This window comes from Hydractinia symbiolongicarpus, chromosome 9, assembly GCF_029227915.1.
Source record: "Hydractinia symbiolongicarpus strain clone_291-10 chromosome 9, HSymV2.1, whole genome shotgun sequence".
NCBI classification, from domain to species: domain Eukaryota; kingdom Metazoa; phylum Cnidaria; class Hydrozoa; order Anthoathecata; family Hydractiniidae; genus Hydractinia; species Hydractinia symbiolongicarpus.
This window is the reverse complement of record NC_079883.1, coordinates 27,940,464-27,962,022: the sequence shown is the minus strand read 5'-3', so window position 1 is coordinate 27,962,022 and position 21,559 is coordinate 27,940,464. Positions and strand designations below refer to the sequence as shown.

Sequence of the window (21,559 nt, the reverse complement as noted above, 5' to 3'; positions counted from 1 at the left end):
GTAAGGTTAGTTTCAAAATACGGCATCTGGATTTGCAATATGCTGACACAGATGATTTTCCCATGCGCAGTTTATTTGTTTTGGTCAGCAAAATAAGTCTAAGTGTTGTGGCCAAGTGTGTTGTTTTGAAACTTAACTTGCTTCGTAAATATTTAGCGTAATTGCGCGCATAAAAATTTTCGCAAACAATTAAATATTTGCGCGAGTTATTTCACCAACAGTTTTGCAGCTGGTCGCCATGATTCTCTATTTTTGAATGAGATCTACTGAGGAAATGTGTTATGAAGTTTCTACGTCCGGGGGTATCTTCTGAGTTCCCGAGGGAGATACAACATGACAATGCTTTGGGGACCAATTGTACAAAGCAAAATTCGGGACAATACTGCGCGACACTTATAGCAGGCGCGGCTGCATTTTAGCATTAAAGGTAGTTCTAAATGTCAAAAACAAAAATTTCCTGTTTATTTTAGTTTATTTCTATATTTGTAAACTGTCAACGTCAATTGGAACAAGGCAACCAAAGTAAATCAAATCAATCGAAATCGACCCAAGTGCAAAATTTGGTAACAAATGATAAAAACCCTGCCGCCCAGCGGGTTGGAGAGTGCAATTTTCAGGAATATGCCGCCGAGAAAAAACGTGTTAACCCTTACATACAGGCTTGTTTATATTCGAATGCATTTCCCGCTATAGCACAAAAAGCTTACGAGTTCATTTGTTTGTTTGTACGTCCTTTTTTGAAAATATCCCCTTAGTCTACAAATAACCAGCTTCTCGAAACTTGAAGCAGTGATTGGTGGCTTGGGACAAGACCTAGATGGTTCATGTTTGGTACCAAATTCATTCAATTTCTAAAAAATCGGCAGCACTTTGCATAACAATCTAGTCCTCGGGGGGTATAGCGGTCTATCTTTGCCTGCATATTTACCGGACCCGTGAACTGAAGAAGCTATCCTGGGTAAATAATTGCAACAGTTACAGAGACTACTGTATACCTTTCACGGGATTTCACCACAGGTCACATAAGGTTAATGAAGTAACAAAATAAGTCATTGTATTAAAATTAAAATACAAAGTATAAATACTACTAAAAAATACCGCCATTTTTAAATTAAAAAATTAGTAAAAACTGCGTAAAGTAAACCGCTGTTACTGTAGAGAAAATGTTTTTGCGAGTGCTGAAAGTAGCGAAAACTAGTTAAAAACCCTGATTTTTTGTCAGCTGTTATGATATCCCTTTTTTCGCTTTTAAGAACCGCGTTTTATTTTTAAAATTGAAAAAAATTACGAAACGTTAAATATTTTGCGGATTCCTGAATTATCAGCTAAAGAGAAATGGGTAACTCGTGAAATTTTCTTTTTTTAGGCAACATCGCCAATAATATACGGCGTAGTAAAATTTAAATCTAAAAAAATTAAAAAAACAACATTTAGTATAAAGACAAAAATTTTTGGCTGCTTTTCCATGCAAAAATCCAGTTGTAACAAAACAGAATAATATTATCAACAACATACATAAAATTGGTAAATGAGAAGGAACGATGAATTTGTAAAGTTTTATTTCTTTTCTATACTACGGAGTCTTTTTCTTTGTCAACATTGCTCTCTCCAATCTTTTTATATTACCTAATAAAATTTCATTATTTGGATTGTAGCGCAGTGCTTCTTGGTACTCCACCGCAGCTTCTTCTAATCTACCCATCAGGTGGAATAAGCCACCCAGATTCGTCAAAATTTCAGGTTGCTAAAAATAATAAAAATTTATTGTGTGCGTAAAATCGTAGGGTTATAATGCTCATGTGACAACAAAGATTTTAAACTGACTTCCGAATTTCAAAAACAGCACTGCTAGTAATTATCTTCGCACAGTGACGGTATATTGGAGGGTCAACTGCCTTCTCAAACTTTTGACATGGACTAAAAAATTTCTACGTATGCCACCTAGTTGCTTCACTTACTTTTACTTGTGTTTCTTATACCCTATACACTTATATAGAGGGAAATGTGGGAAAATTTGGTACTAAATTGGTCATCAGGCGAAAACAAAATTTCGGTAATTTTCTTCGATCGCCAACAGCGCAAAGTTTCACATTAATCAAAATTCGAATAGCTATTCCAGATTAATAAAGTAGTACAGATTATGCAGGGGTAAACCCCCTGGGTGTTGTCAGCTTAGAGAAACAAACATAAACGGAAAATCTGTCTTACTAAGTTCCAACTTTTACAGCAAAAAAGTGACCAAAATGTTTTTACGCTGCTTACCTTTGGCGCCAATTTTTTTGCCATAAGTTGATATTTTTCGGCATTTTTATACTCCTTCAACTCCCTACAAAACGTAAATAAATATATACTGAATATAATTAAATATATTTTCTCGATAGAAAGGTATTTTAATATAAATTTGAGGTTATACCCTACCTGTACACTGTACTGATGAATGTTAACACTTGCACGTTTTTACCATCAAAATCTAACACTTTCTTTAAAAGTTCAACTGCTTCCTTGGGACGCTTGCTATTAAGCAAGAAATGTCCTAAAATGCGTCATCACATTTTCTTAATGCTTTACGAACATAAGAGAATCCAGTTTTAGCGAAATATAATGAGAACTCACCATAGATCATGTAACATTCTATTTTATCTGGTGAAATTTGAAGCGCCTTTAAAAAATATTCTTCTGCAGTTTTCAGGTTATTTGGGATGCCCTAAAAATAAAACATTTCAAGATTTTACGACTTACTTAAGGGCAAAAACTTTCGCGTAACAAAAAAAGATTATGGAATAAACTTTCGCGTTTCGTGATTTTTGGAACAAATTTCGGGGGAAAAACTTTCGCAAATTAAGAGAAATAATATTTTTTTAAAATTTATAATTTTTCTGCATTGTAAAAAAGTAAAAAAAAAATAGACAAAAGTTATTGTAATAGATGATAGACTGGAAAAAGGAAAAGGTTGAATACGTATTAATAATGTCCATTCATGTGTCACTTATTTATTTCTAAATGTTTTTAAAAAAAAGAAGATTTTTTTGCGTAAAAAAACTTTCGCGTTTTTTTTAAATTGGCTATGATTTCGCGTGAAAAACTTTTGAGTTTTGCTGTTTTTGAATTTCTGAAGGCAAAACTTTCGCGAAAAAGGACTAAAAACTTTCGCGAAAAAACGCAAAAAGTGTCTGCCTGCAAAAGTATATAAGTTGAATATTACATTAGATATAAATTCGTCCTAGAATTGTTCACAGCCATCGAAACATTTCAAAACAAAAGGAACTGACAGCAAGCTATAGTAAAACAATGAGCACTATCAAATAACATAAATTCTCAGAACACTCACAGTAGATACCAAATGCTTTCCATACGTCAAAAGTGCGGGAACATGATCTGGCTTAAACTTTAACGCTTTCAAGTACCACGTTTCAGCCTCGCTTTCTTTATTCAATTGAGAATATACTTGGCCTATATATAATTAGTGAAGTTAAATAAAATGCACGCAAAAATTGTCATTTTTTAGTATATATATATAAACAAAGTAAACATGAATTTACCAATCATATTATAGATACTGTGCGGTTCATAACCATCCGGCATTCTCTTCAACGCGTCAAAAAATACTTCTACACAATCCTAAAACAATAACACACGTAGATATTATTATAGTGTCGACTTTAGGAGATTAAAACAATTACGTCAGAGCATCAGAATATGTACGAACATCAGAATATGTACGACGGGCGAACGACTAGTCTGTAATAATACCAGTATTTTGTCTGTCTGTTCAAAATGGCCGTGTTACAGCTTTATTTTGGACCTTACACAGCAATTCAGTTCTGCGTGAAAATAGGGAAACAAATAATAACGAAATAACAATGCGAGAAATATTTACGACAGACGAATTATGGTGAATTTTTTTCACAGGCTAACTACCAGTAGTCATGATATAGACTTTGATTATGTTAGTATATGTTATTTGTTAGGATCAAACCAAGAAGAATGGTTAACTTAACTGGCCACCTTAGAAGCGTTAAGGAACTTACTGTATAACGACCAAGTTCAAACAACACGCGACCAGCATTATAACGTATGTTAGTCACTAAAAGATTAGTAGATATATAACATGAATTTTATCCTATTCTATAACAAACCAACACTCTGTGAAAAAGTGCACAGACACACCCTTTATAAAAATGACTGTACAAAAAGTAAGTTAGTAAGTAACAATTTTACATGAGGTAGCATGCATCGCCGGATCCTTTAAGCCATGATCAGAAATATTGTAAGCATTCATCAACACCTAATAAAGTATGAAGCAAAACGTTCTTTAAGCATAGAAATATGTTCGAAGAGAAGAAATTTTGGTGTGGAAAATTATTTTGCGACATTGACAAATTTCGTAAAAATACGACAAATTATCCACGTTAAGCTTAAGATGTTTGACCATTCACCAAATTAAAAATAAAATCTCCTTTAACAACTTTGATCAAGTGTATTTTGAGTGCAATACTTTTGAAGAAGTAAACGGTGTTAAATGAACACGATAAAATATGAAAGCTTTCTTTTTCTGAATATGAATCCATTTTTAAGAAAACGAATAACATTTTAAGTTTTTAAATGTAATATTCTAGTGATAAGAAACATAATACTGTAACACTAAAGACTGAACACATACCTCCAGAGATTCTTGTTTTTTACCCACGGTCAGCAGAGTAACACCCAGATTCAAGTGAGCAGCTTGTGTAAGAAACAGTAAAAAGTAAAACCGGATTGTAAAGTGACACACTACGTTATTGAAAAGGTAAACAAAAGAGATAGGATGTACCTGCTAATCGTGGTCGGTATTGAATTGCATCTTTGTAGCATAGAATTGCTTCTTCAAATCTGTTTTGGTTTTGTAGAAGTATACCTCTAAATAAATTAAATCGCAAAATATGACAAGTTGCTAATTTCATAACAAAGTTTGCAATTTGCATAAAATCCCCCTGATTTTTGTCAATTTTCCAAAATGTTTCCACTATTTTGACACACTATTGTACACTATGATTGCCAAAACATGGCCTTACAAATTATAATGTGTGTCTGCCATGTTGTATCGAAATCGCAGAGCTGAGCGATAAGCATCTTCAGCCTCTTTAAACTTCTTTTGACGCACGAATACATTAGCTAAATTACCATAGGCTAAAAAGAAAATAAGCCAATGAGCCCGAGTAAATTTGAAAAAGGACTTTGTTGCGTAGTGATTTATACCACTTAGAGAAGACACTTACATTTTGCTGGACTTAGGGCAATGCCAGATCTAAAGGAAAAACATAATCAAGTAGAAAGAAAAAACCAAACAAGCTAAACAAAAATGAAAATTTATTGTTATTGACCAAGAATCGTACTATTTAGAAAATATGTAATATTACCTGTACAAAGACTCTTCATCTTTCCAGACAAAGTTCCGATTATATGTTTTCAAGCCGAACATCAATAACACAACAGTCATCAAAACAACAATCTCTCTGTGTCTGTGACTGTACACTCTTGTTAATATGTTTACCCCATTCAATATTAATAAACAAAAACCTATGCTTGGAATATAAAGAATTCTCTCAGCAATAACGAAGCCGACATAGAAAAATAAATTGGTTGCAGGTAAGAATGGTAAAATCATAGCTGCTAATGATAGTATTGAATAATTTAATATATCTGTTGTATCATTTAAATGTTTATGAACTTGTGGTTCTTCTTTATGAGTTTTGTGTGCACCATTTAGTTTTTGACTCTGCACGTTGTCAATTCTGGTTCGATCTGAAATTTCTCGCTGGTATTGTAAGTATAAATAAGCTGCAAGAAGTAAAGTGAAATACAATAAAGAAGAACCTAAATTTTCAATACTAGTTAACGTTTCAACCAACGGTATTGTATTCATTGACCAATCATAACTTAAGTTCCAGGGGTAAACTAACAGCCATAAGTTACAAACTGGAAGATACAAAAAAGTCAGAAATCTTGTCAAAAGGTTTGGATCATTTGCAGCAGGATTATCAGCTGGTGCAAATTCTGGTGGAGAATGTCCCATTATAAGTAATCTTGTATATAAAATTCCCAGTGTATACAAAGATATAAGTATCACTCTCCATAAACCACCACTGGCTTTAAGCTAAAAAATACAAATTGAAATAAAAGAAAAGATACAAATAAAATATAGATATGCCTTTAAAATCACTTTATTATAAAATGACAAATGTTAGTAAGACACCTGAACTTTACTTACAGATCCTAACACAGATGTTGGAACAGCTATATTACACCTTGAAACAATCAAAATTTCGTACACAACGATAACACCCAAGACAGTAACACCTTGTTCTTTTGTGTACATTGAACAAAGTGAGCATAGCAGAGTGAAGAATAACCAGAGTACATTTGTCGATGCTGAATGTCTACACCTCACTTCATTAGTAGCATTCTGATAACATATTAATGCTGTGATAAAAAACAATGCAGAACCAACATCAGCTCGTCCAACAACTCCTGCCACAGCCTCTGATGAAAAAAAAAACAGCCTTATACTTTATTAGAAGAACTTCCCAAAAAAATTTTGTAAGGCCATAACTTTTAAAATTTACCAGCCTACTTAAGAAACTATTACCAGCTGTTATGTTAAAAAGTTTTATTCCTGAATAAACATGCAATATAGATTTTAATATTTTAATTTCACTATTTTTATCTAAGAAATTCGTCCTATTAAAAATGACCACTTTATTATTATATTATATTATATTATTATTATTATTATATTATTATATATAATATATAATATATTTGGTCTATCCTTTTTACTTTGCATAACATTTTTAAAGATATCTTTCACCCTTAAGAAATAGGCTAATTAATTATGTTTGTTTGGGTGAGTGAGACCATTCTCAATCAAAACAATAAAGATGAAAGGATTTCCTGATAATGATCACATGATCAATAAACAATAGAAGTAACCAATAAAAATCGCGGTTGGTATTCTGACCGCAAAAAATTTGTTTGCAACCCAGCGTAATTTCTTTAACCCTCCGACTTCCTTATGGTAAGACAAATTATGCTGGGTGTCGTGGCTAAAAAATTGCTGGATTAATTTTACCAACAATAGATTTGTAAAATTACATGCAAACTAGCTTTTGTGAAAGTGACTTTTTTGTATAACTAACATCAAAAAAAGTTGTGGGCATTAACTTTTAAAGGATATAATGTTCAAGATCAACAAGTTTAACTTTTACCTGTGTGTACAGGATGAAGTGCAAACATCAATCCACCGAAGAATGCCAGCCATTGTTTACAAAAGATTTTATAACAAAGGAACGTAAACAAACAGGATACCAGCGAGTGTAACAAATTGTTAACAAAATGATAACCCCATGGATTCAATTCTCCAAATAGATAATTAAGGCGAAATGTTAGTACACATAGAGGTCTATAGGATTTGTGACTTCCACTGTGTGTTAATGGTGTGCCCCAGAAGTCGTTTAAGAATAGGTTAGCAATTGGCTTGGACGGTAGTAAATCTTTGTTCCTCAAAATGGCACGCCTGAAGATAAAATGTAAATCCATATAAGTTCTTTAATCAATTATAAGTAGTGTTAACTGTGATAATATTTGAACAATTCATCTTCAAGCCAGCAGAGACTGTTGGAGAGCTTAGCATGTTCAGAGTATTATAGTTTTTTTCCCGATATTCATAAATTGTTATACCTTTTAACGTATGGATGTTTTTCCTGATTAAACTTTGATAAATTAAAACATACGGATGTGTAAACAACTTAAATCTTATTCATATAAAAAACAGAAAAGTTTAGAAAAAAAATAATTGTTGCTTTTTCCTTTTCCTGTCAAAAAATTATAGTTCTTATTTAAAGAAGAACTAACAATTGATAACAAGTTGTGGTTAAAGTGTTCATTATAGTGCATATATATTTGGTTTTCAAGATGTTTAAGGTCAAAGTAGTACTACAGTCGCCACCATGACTGTATTGATGAGGACTGTCTGTTCAGTAAATTACTAACTAGTGATGTAAATCTGTGGGGACATAAACAAACGCAGTCTGAATGAAAAAAGCAGAGTGATGCAGATAAACTGTGTCTGTGATTGTCTGGGAGTAATTATATTTCTATTACTAAATCCTGTTGAGCTATGGATACCACATGATGTCAATAATCAACAAAATATCAACAAAATATGTACGAATAAGCTGGCATTTGTTTGATAATGGTGACAATCATTAATGAATTACTATTTTTGAGGGACAAAATCCGAACATAAAAAATAAAAAAAGCCATGTTATTTTGAGATATATGTAAAAATGTTTTTATTTTAAAAAAAAACATTTATATATGTAAGTTTTTCTTCTTAAGTAAATATTCTGGTATCAAAAATTTTAATAACATATTTTGACAAAAATAGCAATTATGCATCCTAACTCAACAAAATAAACTAATCTTAAGGTTGCACAAACAATTTCTTTAAAAGTACAAAGAAATGTGCAAAGACTTTGTAAAATGCCACTCTTGATAACCCCTCCCCCTCCCCCTCAGTTTTGAAAGGCACATGCAGTCTTTTTCAGGAGAGGCGTGCCATTGCATGCGCACACCTTGGCACACGCCTAAATCGTTTCAGGCGTGTGATTAATCGCACGCCTGAAAAATAAATATTGAGTTTTATAAAACAACCTATAAAATTCCTTTTGTAGCGTGTGATGGCAACCCTCGAAATAATTTTTGGAGAGTCGTCAGACAAAACGTCCGATAGATTTCCGTCTTGGTCGAGCACTTAGATCTCAGAAATTATTGAATAGTCCTGGTTTTTTAATCCACAAGCAAGCCTATTCATAGCCAACCTGATTACCCTAGCTAATTCACCGACTACTGACTTAGTTAAATGAACTACGTAGACATAAATCTCTTCCGCCTGTTGGTAACCAGGTCTTACACAACAAATCCAGCCATGCGGTTCTTAACTAATGCGGAGGTGAACGCCGACGGAGCACGGATAAAGCAAGTCTGCACTTACAGGCAGAATAGACATTTTATCATGGATTTAATTGTAGATAATTTCTTCATTTGACAAAATAATTGGAAACAATAGCAGGTCCGAATTTAATGGATTTTTACTTTATGCCTGTAAAAACGAAACCCACGGGCGGTATAAATTTTTCTGTAAAAATTTTGAAGTGTAGCTGAACTTTCTGAATGAATTTTTGAAGTTTTATTTAAGCCACGTGGATAAAGATTTTTTTTAATTTGAAAACAAAGCATATTTTTTGCCTATTTGCTTGTGATGACCTGGAAAATAAACAATAAATATGAAAATGACAGTATAGTCATGCATACTATTCCGGACATGTACAAAAGGAAGTTAAGATTGAGAGAGTCGCTATACTAGTAGACGCTCGATCATCATGTTTGGGGTTCAGGATTTAAAACGTCCCCCACTTTTCTACCGCAAAATAAATGCGCAACAAAAATAACCTTGGAGCCCGTATCGCAGGCGTAATATTCTTTGCACGTGCGTTTTACATCGCACACATTACTTGATTTACACGTGCGAATCAACGCACACCTACTCAAATATTCCTGAAAAAGACTGCACATGTTAATAAAAATTTGTGCACAAAATCATATATTAGCATTTTAAAAATATAAAAATTCAAACAGGTCACTTACGTATCATCATATACAAAACCAGCTTGTAGTGTGTTGCTATAACATGCAAAGGAACATAGTAAAACAACAAAAAAGGAAATTCTTAGGGGTACGCAAAATCTTTTATTAATATTCCATGAGGCGTTTTCATACTTCTTTGATACCATATTTGATAATCATTTATATGCACCTAAAAAAATAAGTCAGTTCAGTACTTCACTGTGTACCTAAGTTTTGTTTTGTTTTTTGTGAATTACACTTGGTTGATTGAATGTTCACCTTGTAAATAGAAAAAACAAAAAACCACAATCAAAACACTAAATCGCCGATAAATCAATTACAAAGCAAAATAAAATGGACAGTCTAAACAAAACATCGCCAGATTTTTTAGATGCAATCTGCCTTCTGAAGGCGGAATTGATGCAAAAGATAGAAGAAAAATTTCAAATTTTCACTGTAAAAACACCCTACCAAAATCCTCCTTGGAGCCAGGAGTCCTTTCCAGCTCAACTATGGCAAACCAAATTATACAATTAACCACTAAACTACCAACCATCAATCTCAACGACTAAATCAAATCTATCACAATCAACCCTAACAACCATTGCAACAAATCACTCAGAGCAAAATGTTTTGAATGCATTCACCTATTTTAATGTGCAAGGTTTATGTCCACAAACAAGACCCTCATAAATCCCATATCTAAGGGATAAAATTCAAATCAAAAATGCACTATTTTTAGGCCGGACAGAAACCTGGTTGAATAATCACAGAAATGCGGAATTGTACATCCAATGTTATACCCTTTACAGAATGGGCTCATCTCGAAAAAAGGCAAAGAAAGGCCGTCAATCTGGTGGTGTAGCAATCTATGTTCGAGATGATCTAGCTGGCTCATGTGAGGAGCTTTTTACCTATTCCTCAGAAGCAATCCAATTGTTATGTCTATTTACGAAAGAAGAAAATCTTGCCCTTGCTGTTTTATACGGCCAACGTGATGACAAAACCCATGGCCACCCATCCACTCCATCTGATTTTAAAGCTGCATTAAATGGACTGGCAACTAGCATTCTTGGTATTCATAATGCGACTATCCCCGAAATAATTTTTGGCAGGGATTTCAATCTACCCCATACTGCCTGGCCCAGTGGAACTCCATCAACAGGGGCCAATACCGAGGAGAAAATCATGATTAAATATCTCAATGAATTTTGTTGTGACTTGATGTTGAATTAAATTATCACGAAACCGATGCACAAAGATGGTAACACTTCTGATCTGCTATTCTTGAACAACATTGATAGGTCTTTTGATTATCAAATTATTCCTACGCTACTCAGTATATCTCATCATAGCTTTGTTGAAGTACTAACTCTCTTCAAGGTAAAACAAAGCTTGCAAACACCCCCCGAAGAGCGCCTAACATCTTTCATGTCACTTAATTATTTTAAAGAAGATATAGACTGGGGAAAACTGAACAACAATCTTTACGAATATGATTGGCATAAGGAATTTCGAAAACAAAATGTGAATGAAATACTATCTATATTTTATGCTATATGTTACGAATGTCTTCAGCAATAGTCCAAAGCAAATTTGCCATAACAACTATCAGATCAAACAAACATTTAAGATACCACTAAGATGCTGCCTTTGACTGGTTCGAGTCCTACTTAACGGACCGAATGCAGCTGACTCTTGGAAACGACACAGGATCAGATCTGCTTCATGAAGACGCTTTTGGGGTGCCGCAGGGATCTGTGTTGGGGCCCCTGCTCTTTCTTTTGTATATTGATGACTTAAAATCTGTCATCAATTCAAACTACCACCATCTATATGCGGATGATACAATAATTATTTCGTCTCATAAAAACTTGGATACCCTTGTCTCCCAGGTCGAGTTAGAACTTTCGCAAGTCGACCTCTGGCTGAATAATAACAAAATGACTATTAATACGGACAAAACTGAAACAATCTTTTTCGGCAACCACAGGCAGTTAAAAAAAGTTGAGAACAAAACTATCAACTATATGGGTATTCCCTTGAAGAGGAGCGAAAAAGTTAAATATCTTGGGGTAACATTTGATCAAAAAATGCAATGGGAAAAGCACATTAATGACATAAATAGAAAAATACTAATTAAATATTCTAAAATTAGAACCATTGCATCCTGTTTAACACCTCACACAAAAAACCTTTTAATTAATGCACTTGTCATGCCATATTTCAACTACTGCTCCTCGGCATGGGCTTGTGCCACCCAAGGTAGATTGGGAAAACTAGAAAAACGATTAAAATGTGTCCGTACCTTTCTTGGGAAAGAGAGGGAATATTCAATGAATAATTTACTCATCAAAAACGATGCCATATTAGTTTTCAAAGCCATGAATCACATTGCTCCTGATTACATGCGCTCAAAATTCCTTTTGACAAAAAACTGTCATAATCATCAAACAAGAGGAGCTTCAAAAAACAGGTTCACACTTCCCTTGGTCAACACGGAATTTGGCAAAAAAGCCTTCCCATTTAGAGCTGCAAAAGTGTGGAATAATCTTCCAGACCAAGTGACCTGTGATGGAAGTCTGCTTTCGTTTAAGACTTCCATCTCTAATGTATTTGGCAAATTCTAATGGAGATCACTTTTTAACTTTTTAATTTTTGTTTTTTATTCTTTTTCTTTTCAATTTTCACAGATTATAAATGTTACTATGTTTGATTGAGCTGAGGCAGTCTAAGGTTTATCATTTTTGTTTTTGTTTCTTTTTTGTTCTAGTGGCCCCCAGTGGAAACAATCCACTAACTATAGGTTTTTGTGATTTTCTGGGCTAGCCACTTTAAATATTTATTATTATTATTATTATTATTATTATTATTATTATTATTATTATTATTATTATTATTATTATTATTATTATTATTATTATTATTATTATTAAATCTCACAAGAAGGAGAAGACAAATTCACAAAATATTGAACAATACCTCTTCACCTGCAAAAAAGGAAAAACTAATCAAGGAACTCCTTGAAGTTGAAAAAATTTTACAAAAATCTTATTTAAATGGAAATCTACAAAAGGAAAAAACAGCTTTAGAAGCTATCAAAAAAAATCCTAAATACTTTTATTCATACACAAAAAATATTTCTAAAATAAAAACAAAATTGGACCGCTTATGGATCACAGCAACAAATTAACACATCAGAGCAGAGATATGGCTGAAATCCTTTCCTGTCAATATCAAAGAGTATTCAGTGAGCCAAAACATGTAGAAGACATAACAATCAACCTACCCCAACACACATCAGAAATTCCAGAACTCCACTTCTCTCAAAAAGACATCATCAATGCAATTGATGAAGTCACTGACAACTCTGCACCAGGCCCAGATGGCTTCCCAGTAATTTTTCTAAAGAAGTGTAAAACATCGCTATCTCTACCACTTCTTCTGTTATGGCAAAAATGTATGGACTGTGGTGAAATTCCCCACACTCACTAATCACCCTTCATTTCAAAGGGGGAAAGAAATCTGATGCATCCAATTAACGCCCAGTAGCCTTGACATCTCATATTATCAAAATTTTCGAAAAAGTCGTCCGGAATCATATTACCTGCTACCTTGAAAAAAATCAACATGGTTTTCATTCTGGTCGGTCATGTCTTAGCCAACTCTTAGACCACTTTGATAATGTGATACACTTTGTTGATGGAAAACTAAATTGTGACATTTTATACCTTGACTTTGCGAAAGCCTTCGACAAAGTGGATTTTACCATTGTCTTAAAAAAACTTGGATTGTTTCAGATTTTGGTGGCACTTACCAAGCTATCAACTATTACATCTCACCACGTAGAGACAGATTAATACACTTCCATGACATCTGCGTGACCATTCTGGTGATGTGAACTCCTTTAAAAACCTTGTTGATGAATTCTTGTCCACTGTTTCTGATGAACCCTCTCTACCCGGTCACCAAAAAAGAAGAGTGGCTGATACTAACAGCCTAGTTGACATGATGCAACACGGCTCTGCTGCAGAAGTCGCCGGCATCATCGGACCTAGACGAAGTCTAGAAGACTGAAAGATTATCAAAGGTATCAAAGGTAAGGTATGTTGCTCACACCGAATTTAGAGAAGTTTGGGGAAGCTGGGCTGTGCCAGCCTTCTTGTGTGTGGTCTTGTGTGCCTCCCAAAGGGAATAGCCAACATGAGAAACTGTGAAAAAGAGAAAAAAGAGAAACAACAAGAAGTTGTGAAAAGAAAAAGAAAACAACGAGATTGCAGCATAGACTGTTTCAAGTCGAAGTTGGATTGCTTTCTTGCTACTGTTCCTGATGAGCCACTGATACCAAATTATGTTCAATTTTAAAAGGCCAACACGAACAGCATCATTGACATGATGAGCATTGGACTCACCGAGTTTCATGCGTGAAGATCTCACAAAATCTACTTCAAAGTATTCAAAGTAAAAGTAAAGTAAGTTGTAAAAATGAGAGGGGAAGTAAACAACAAGAAGTTGTAAAAAGGAGAAAGCTATGACTTGTGTGACACTCAATGGGATGTGTCACTGGAAAAGAGGGTTTTTGTTCCAGGTACATGTGCAGGATTTTTTTTCACTTTACACATATCATTATGTGTTTTAATTGAAATAAATTTAGCTTCCAATACTGTTTTTTTTTTCTGGAAACTTACAACAATTTATTCAAGTTTAAAGCTTGTTGAGATTCGTCCATGGATCAGTGTTTATGGGCAAAGCTGTCACTAGTGGTTCTAGGTATTAGAATAAAATAAGGCGAGCTAGGCACTTTGTGTACAAATAAGGTTTATAAAGCAAGTGTCGAAAAGGAGAGAAAAAAAAATTCGAGACATTTGTAAACAGGTCAGTTGTAAACAACCATCACAGCAGTCAACCCGTACGCGTGGCTTGTTGTTATTTCTTTTAAACCGAAAATTCTCGGTACAGATTCGGTAGTGTACGAATTCTTGGTTGATGTACATACGAATGAAGATATTACATACGAGTTAAAATCTAGGAAAATGAATTGTGTTTTTCACTGCGATGTGCTATTGGTTTTATTTACGTATATACATATTTTCTTTCGTATGCTGAAGCCCTTACATAAAAATAAAAAGAAATTAAACAGAAAGATTAAAAAAACACCACACCCCCTGACTACTCGGTAAGATACGCCTACATCAAAACTTCCTTTAAAGTGCTTTCGGTTTTAACAATTGTGCAGCAGCTACTTTGGTACTGCGTCGTTATAAAATAACTATAGGCCATAACAGCGAAGAACATAACCCTCTAGTCGTTGTTGTTGTTTTGCCTTTCTTTGCCGTGACAGAACAGATAGCAACAGTTAGGCTTGGTCCAGTCTGTCTTGATTTTAACCTTAACATCGATTTTGAAAACTATAAATATGGGAGAAACGGACGCTAAATCAAATAAACCTTTTAAGCAAAGAAAAAGCTATTGTAAGTACAGTGTTATTTCTTGTAATGGATCCAGCCTTTTAACATTTCAAGGGATATCTTGGGCAGAAAGTGGGAGTTTACATCACATTTACTTATACAGCTAGCTATTTAATATTCCGTAAGTTATTGAATAAGATAGCATTATTAGTTGTTTAAATTTTTCAGACTGTTAAGAATTTTTTTTAATTAGAAAGATCTGCGAAAAAAAGATTCTATTATGCGATGAACAACCTCCTATAGACCACTTTCTGCAGGACTTAGTTGTTTTGATTTCATTTTGAGCACAATGGGCATGCGCTCACTTGTGTGGGTAAAAAAGCAGGACTTGCACATGGTAAAATGGTAATTAATGCGGGATTAAATTTTTTTTTGGGTGGCATATGACTAGAGGAACTGGAATTAAATTTTAACTACATTCTTCTAATTCTTCTTAGGGAGCTTTGAAAATTCTCGTAGCTAAGATTCAGACCACCTCCTCCCCTCTTTTAGTGGATTTTCGTCCGTGAATACACACATAAATCTTGGAAGGCTCAGAGGCGTGTTCTGTTGATAAAACTTATCGCAATTGATGACAAGAGGAATTATGCTCGTGAACGTCGAAGAATTTTCAGGCCACAAACAAATTTTTGAAGTTTCTCAATCCTTAGCGGGGTTTTTTTTCAAACTTCAGACCACCCCCCCCCCTTAGTGGCTATATCCCACTAACTTCAATAATTTCACTAATTTTGAGTGAATATATTTCTTTTTTGGTTGGATTTCTTTGATTATTGTGGTCTGTTGTTTATATTTTCTGCCTAGCAGAAATGCTTGCACATGTATAAAAAAACCTGCAAACTTTTTAACTTTTGTAAACATTGTCAATTTATCTATACCACAAGTCCGGGAAGAACACTAAACACATATCTATGTGATAGTAAAAGTTTTTGAATTTATCTTACTTTTAAATTTATTCCTTTAAATATTTTAAGAATTAACTAAAATTTTTTTTTCAAACACTTGTTTTCTTTTGGATAAAATAAACCAGGAAATAAATATCTTAGCAAGCAAGAATGTCTTATTTAAGGATAAATTTGTTCCACAAAGGGACCAGAGCAAACATATTGTGAGACAACACAAAGCACCCACTGAAGGCCCCGTTTCTAATTTTTCACTCCAATCTTGGTATATATACTATGATTTTTTGAAGGTAAGTATCCATCCATTGCTATAATAAACTTTCAGTTAACATAGTGATAGTGTCTATGTACATTGCTAGGAGAAACGCCCAATCTAAGTAGTGGCAGTTTATATGCATTGTGAGGAGAAATGTCCAATTGATGTATGTGTACCTTACAATCTGCCTTGATCGTTTATTCTATGGCAATTTAAATCTCCAACAATAGAATAAAAAATGAAATATGTTAGCTAATTGTTGCAATGCTGTGCCAGTTAATTTGACTCGCCTATCTTGCTATAATTCAATAAACTAGAATGAGTATGTGCAGAAGATAAGTTAAAGGTAATCACTAAAATTGTCTGCCAATAACAAATGTTTCTCATGGTTGGTAAGTGTTTTTATAGAAAAATATCCCATTGATGTTGGCAACATTAATACTTTTTTTTAAAAAAAATTATATTTCACAAACAAAAAACATTTTGATCACGCATTCTGCTTATTATTGATCATTTTACATGATACAGGAAAAATAAATTTATTATTTAAGAGTACATTTTGAGATATTTGTAGGTGTTTAATTATGTAAATCCTGCTAAGTTTTTTTGTGATTAGCTTTGTGAGAATCACGACTTTCTGACCTGTATATAAAATTAATATTGCATATATGGACTATAAGTTTTTTTGATGGTTATAAGTACAGTATTAGTGTATGGTCTTGTATAAACATAGACTCAATAAACAAGTGTAGCTCTGTTTGCTATAGGCACTTATGGAAACGCATGTGTTATTCTATACTCCCAGTTTCCACTTGTGTACAGTTCAATCAGTTCCAAATACTGAAGTGCTGAAAATTAAAGCTGATTTCAAGCTTTTCATACTGCATTGAAATTTATTTATACCATAATAACATGAAACCATTAAAATATTTTAAAGCTAATTTAGCTGTAATTTATAAATGTACACATATGGTAGCCTAAAAAAAGTTTAAAAGTTTTCATATATAAACATATAATAATCTTATTATTATTATCCATTATCTTATGTTATAGCAAGCAGACGAGATGAAGTTGCTGGAATCAGAGCAAAATTTCCTTCAAAAATACCGGTTTGTATATATTTTCTACATATTATTACATTCACAACAGGTAGTAGTGATTTCAAAAATAAAGTTGCTTAGATATTCCCCTTGTGTTTGTTGATCTTGAAGCTTCATATCACTCCCCTTCTCTAGAAAAATAAAAAGACCATGTCATTTTATTATTTTGTTTTTAGAAACCTAACAAAAATAAAACAACCCTTGCCCCTTATTCAGTTTGATTTTTATTTGCCAAAAATTATTGTAATTTGTATTTGAAATTTCAAGATCTGCAAGCATTAAAATTTGTGAAATTTTTTAGACTATTTGCAAGTACTGAATTGAATACCAGTAAAGTGGGATGTAACATTACCTGATGATTGTACTACTTCATTTAGGTTATAGTAGAACGGTATCACAAGGAAAAAGCATTACCATTACTTGATAAAACTAAATTTTTGGTACCACAAGAGTTAACCATGAGTCAGTTTGTTACGATTGTAAGGTGGGTAGAAATTTTAAACTTATTTATTAAGATAATTTTACAATTCCTTCTCATTTATTTTGTATAATTAGTATTTATTTAGTCTGACCAGCCTTTTTGTTTACTTCCACAAAATGACTACCTTTTGCCATGTTATTTTTAATTTTTGCCAATCAAGTTTTGTGGAAATAATACACTTATTAGATGGCAACGTCTACTCCCCCCCCCCCCCCCTTTGCTCTGAGTGATGCGGCTTTATTGTTAACAATATTACATAGGTATAATTTAATGTATTTGTTAATCTTACAGAAATCGGATGTCCCTATCACCAACCCAGTCATTTTATCTCATTGTCAATAATAAAAGTTTGGCTAGTATGTCGACTACTCTTCAAGAAATCTATAAAGACGAGAAAGACGAAGATGGATTTTTATATATGACATATGCTTCACAGGAGATATTTGGACAATGAAAACTAAACTTCTCTTATTAATTTAATATGAAGTTTTACAGTTGTGTAAAACTGACGTCTTCTGTAGTTGCTATACAAATTTGAAACATATGTATGTTTTGGAAAAGGTAAAATAAGTACACATAATAATCCAGCAGTTATTTCCAATATTTTTGTATCCAAATTTATTTATTTTATATTATTTGTTGGCTTTCGTAACATATTTTTTTTTTACTTTTTTACTTTCTTATGCTTTCTTAAAATAAGCATTGGTTGTTTGTGTAGATGTGACATAGAATTGACCTTCAAAATATAAATAAATTGGACTTTACACTTTGCTTGTTTTTATTTACCATAATCTACAAGATATGTGCTTGCATTATTAGCTTTTTTCTTACATTGTGTGTTTTACGTGATGTATTTAAACATAATGTCTAAACTCCTTGTCTTTGTTATGCATTAAAAAACATTGAACTTTTTTTTCAAAAAATATATTTAAAAAACATAGGTTTTTTACTTTTTCTTGGTTTCACTGCATACTTTATTGAGATTCGTAAAAATGTATCTTTCTAAATATATAAAAAATCTTAATACTGCACCGCTTAAGATCAATACAATCCTTGTCCCCAGGGCCTGTTTTACGTCAGTGGTAGGCAGATTAAGGATGGGTGAATGTTTTTTTAGACATAGCATGAACGGAATAAGTATATCACGCAAAATAATATGTTTTGTCGTCAAACAAGTTTGTTATGACGTTGGTAAACAAATTTAAAAAGGGCAAGTGTTTGCATGTTTAGAGTGTCTTTTACAAACACTAGTAATATTTCAAATCAGAAATTTCAAAGACTCAAAGCAAAAAAATAAGAGAGAGACTATAACGCTTCAGTTAAAGTTGTGGAGCGCAAGCGTTTGTGGTTTTAGTTGATCTCTTTACGTGGCTGACGGCATGAATTAAACCAATTTAATTATTTTGTGAGGCTCAAACACATTCTCCAGAGCCCCAGAGCTCTTTGAAATACACTTCAAGGTTTTTTCTCAAGGAGCTCTTGGTACAATGATGACTTAAACAAATACAAGCGTAATCATGTTAAAACAACGAAATAATATAAAATGAATAAACAAAAAACACAGGGTAATTTTGATGTCATTTTCCACTGTGTTTCCGGATTCTGCACTACTATCCAATTTCTGCACTACTATCCAGGTTTCCTGCGCATGTGGTATAAAAAGCGGATAATAAAAATTTCATCCTCAATCGTCAGTTGACCTTGGCATCGCAAACTTTACCTTTATGTGTCTAATGCATTTTTACTTTTCTCTATATTGTACGTAACATCGACCATTGAGTATACAACGGAGACACGGAAGATACGTGCAAAATGTTCGGCATAAAGATATGTTAATATTCATGGTATTCATTTTCCAGAAAAAGGCTAATAATAGCACCAGCATTTGGCACGCCGACAGGTTTTTTAATCCAGTTGCTGATCACATGCCTTTTAATTTATGCAAAAGATGTATGGTTTTTGCTGTATTATAACTGTCTCTTTAATAATAGCCGTATTTTGTCTGTCTGTCCGCGAGAGCCGCGTCCCGTAACGGAATCACGAAATTTTTATAATGCGCACTAATACCAAACGCGATATATTTTTGTCCACTTTGTTGCGACAGGTAAATTTAAAGGACGGGCGAACCCGTGGATTTTTCCACGGGCTAACGACTAGTCTATATTATAATGCCCGTATATGTCTGTCTGTCTGTCTGTCTGTCTGTCTGTCTGTCTGTCTGTCTGTCTGTCTGTCTGTCTGTCTGTCTGTCTGTCTGTCTGTCTGTCTGTCTGTCTGTCTGTCTGTCTGTCTGTCTGTCTGTCTGTCTGTCTGTCTGTCTGTCTGTCTGTCTGTCTGTCTGTCTGTCTGTCTGTCTGTCTGTCTGTCTGTCTGTCTGTCTGTCTGTCTGTCTGTCTGTCTGTCTGTCTGTCTGTCTGTCTGTCTGTCTGTCTGTCTGTCTGTCTGTCTGTCTGTCTGTCTGTCTGTCTGTCTGTCTGTCTGTCTGTCTGTCTGTCTGTCTGTCTGTCTGTCTGTCTGTCTGTCTGTCTGTCTGTCTGTCTGTCTGTCTGTCTGTCTGTCTGTCTGTCTGTCTGTCTGTCTGTCTGTCTGTCTGTCTGTCTGTCTGTCTGTCTGTCTGTCTGTCTGTCACGCAAAATGGTAGCTTAGCTGCGCTATTAGCGAGAAGCATGCAATGCGGTATAAAAAGGACGGGCGAACCCGTGGATTTTCCACGGGCTAACGACTAGTATAATATAGTTGTATAAGTTATATAGTTGTATTGCCAAGCCAACCAGGCGATAATACCCTTATTATATAGTTTTATTGCCAAGCGAACCAGGCGATTGTATTTTTATAGCTGTATTGCCAAGACCACCAGGCGATAATACCAAATATTTCCAATTTTGTGTCAACATTTTTTCTCAATTTCCAATGTTGCCTAATTGTTAGAAAGGTGTAAACTTTTTCATCTATACGAATAAAAAAGTTGGGTATCATTCTCATACTCGGAATATATCAATGACATTTTTTCAATTTGATCAAGACTGTCAGTTCTGAAGTAAAATTCCTCTGACGCAAGTCTGTCCTTATCACTCCTGCCATACAGGATCATTTGACTTACTTCTGAACTTTGCCCCTGGATGTATGAAGTCTCTACACTTTCTTATTTAGTTGGTGATAATGTCTTGAAGAGCGTTAAAACGCTAAGGAGAAGTACAGGTTATCTCGGAAAGTTTGAAAGGTAAAGAAAAATTGAGAAAAATGTAAAATGTACGGAAAGCGTAACGCTAATGTAGTCCGTGAAAATCTTATAAAAATCCTCCAACCTCGTTCCCAGGGCAATTTTTCGCTTTTTTGATATCCGAGACGGCGCGAAGAAATGCCGCCGTCCAAGATCGTCAAAAAGAGAAAATTGGGCCTGGGAACGAGGTTGAAAAATCCTCTTTATTGTCAAAAAACATAACCTCGACTAGCAAACAATAAAAGTAACCAGTAAAAAATGCGGTCAGTGACAAGACTCACATGAAGTCTTCTTCGAGTTGCCCGAACTTTATCTACACTTACACGAGATTATAGAAATTCATATGGCATTGGCGAGAAAACTTTTCCTCGAGTGAGAAAATACCATGTGATAAGTTTCTATTGTTTATTGTGATAAGAATCTATTGTTTATTTTTAGAATTATGCCGAATCGACATAATTATTTCTGGAGT

At 33.8% G+C, this 21,559-nt stretch overlaps 2 protein-coding genes across 3 annotated transcripts; one reads left to right on the top strand and one right to left on the bottom strand.

Moving 5' to 3' along the window:
- Window positions 1-1,301: 1,301 nt before the first annotated feature.
- Window positions 1,302-14,871, bottom strand: LOC130656542 (protein O-mannosyl-transferase TMTC2-like). 2 transcript variants are annotated; one of them, XM_057459421.1, is made up of 17 exons: window positions 13,481-14,871; window positions 9,685-9,853; window positions 7,245-7,552; window positions 6,248-6,519; window positions 5,397-6,133; window positions 5,256-5,284; window positions 5,052-5,166; window positions 4,811-4,896; window positions 4,661-4,722; window positions 4,219-4,285; window positions 4,029-4,084; window positions 3,540-3,618; window positions 3,329-3,450; window positions 2,614-2,704; window positions 2,419-2,533; window positions 2,263-2,326; window positions 1,302-1,744 (listed from the first exon to the last, which is right to left on the bottom strand). In XM_057459421.1, the coding sequence occupies exons 2-17, from the start codon at window positions 9,828-9,830 to the stop codon at window positions 1,574-1,576; spliced, it is 2,520 nt and encodes an 839-aa protein (XP_057315404.1). In that variant the 5' UTR covers window positions 9,831-9,853; window positions 13,481-14,871; the 3' UTR covers window positions 1,302-1,573. The 2 variants fall into 2 exon arrangements, with proteins under 2 accessions (XP_057315404.1, XP_057315403.1); XM_057459420.1 differs by lacking the exon at window positions 13,481-14,871 and having other exon boundaries at window positions 9,685-11,228.
- Window positions 14,872-14,968: 97 nt separating this feature from the next.
- LOC130656556 (microtubule-associated proteins 1A/1B light chain 3C-like) lies at window positions 14,969-18,633 on the top strand. Its single transcript, XM_057459440.1, has 4 exons — window positions 14,969-15,134; window positions 17,340-17,395; window positions 17,764-17,870; window positions 18,159-18,633. Exons 1-4 carry the CDS (start codon window positions 15,080-15,082, stop codon window positions 18,319-18,321), a joined length of 381 nt encoding a protein of 126 aa, XP_057315423.1. The 5' UTR covers window positions 14,969-15,079; the 3' UTR covers window positions 18,322-18,633.
- Window positions 18,634-21,559: the final 2,926 nt, after the last annotated feature.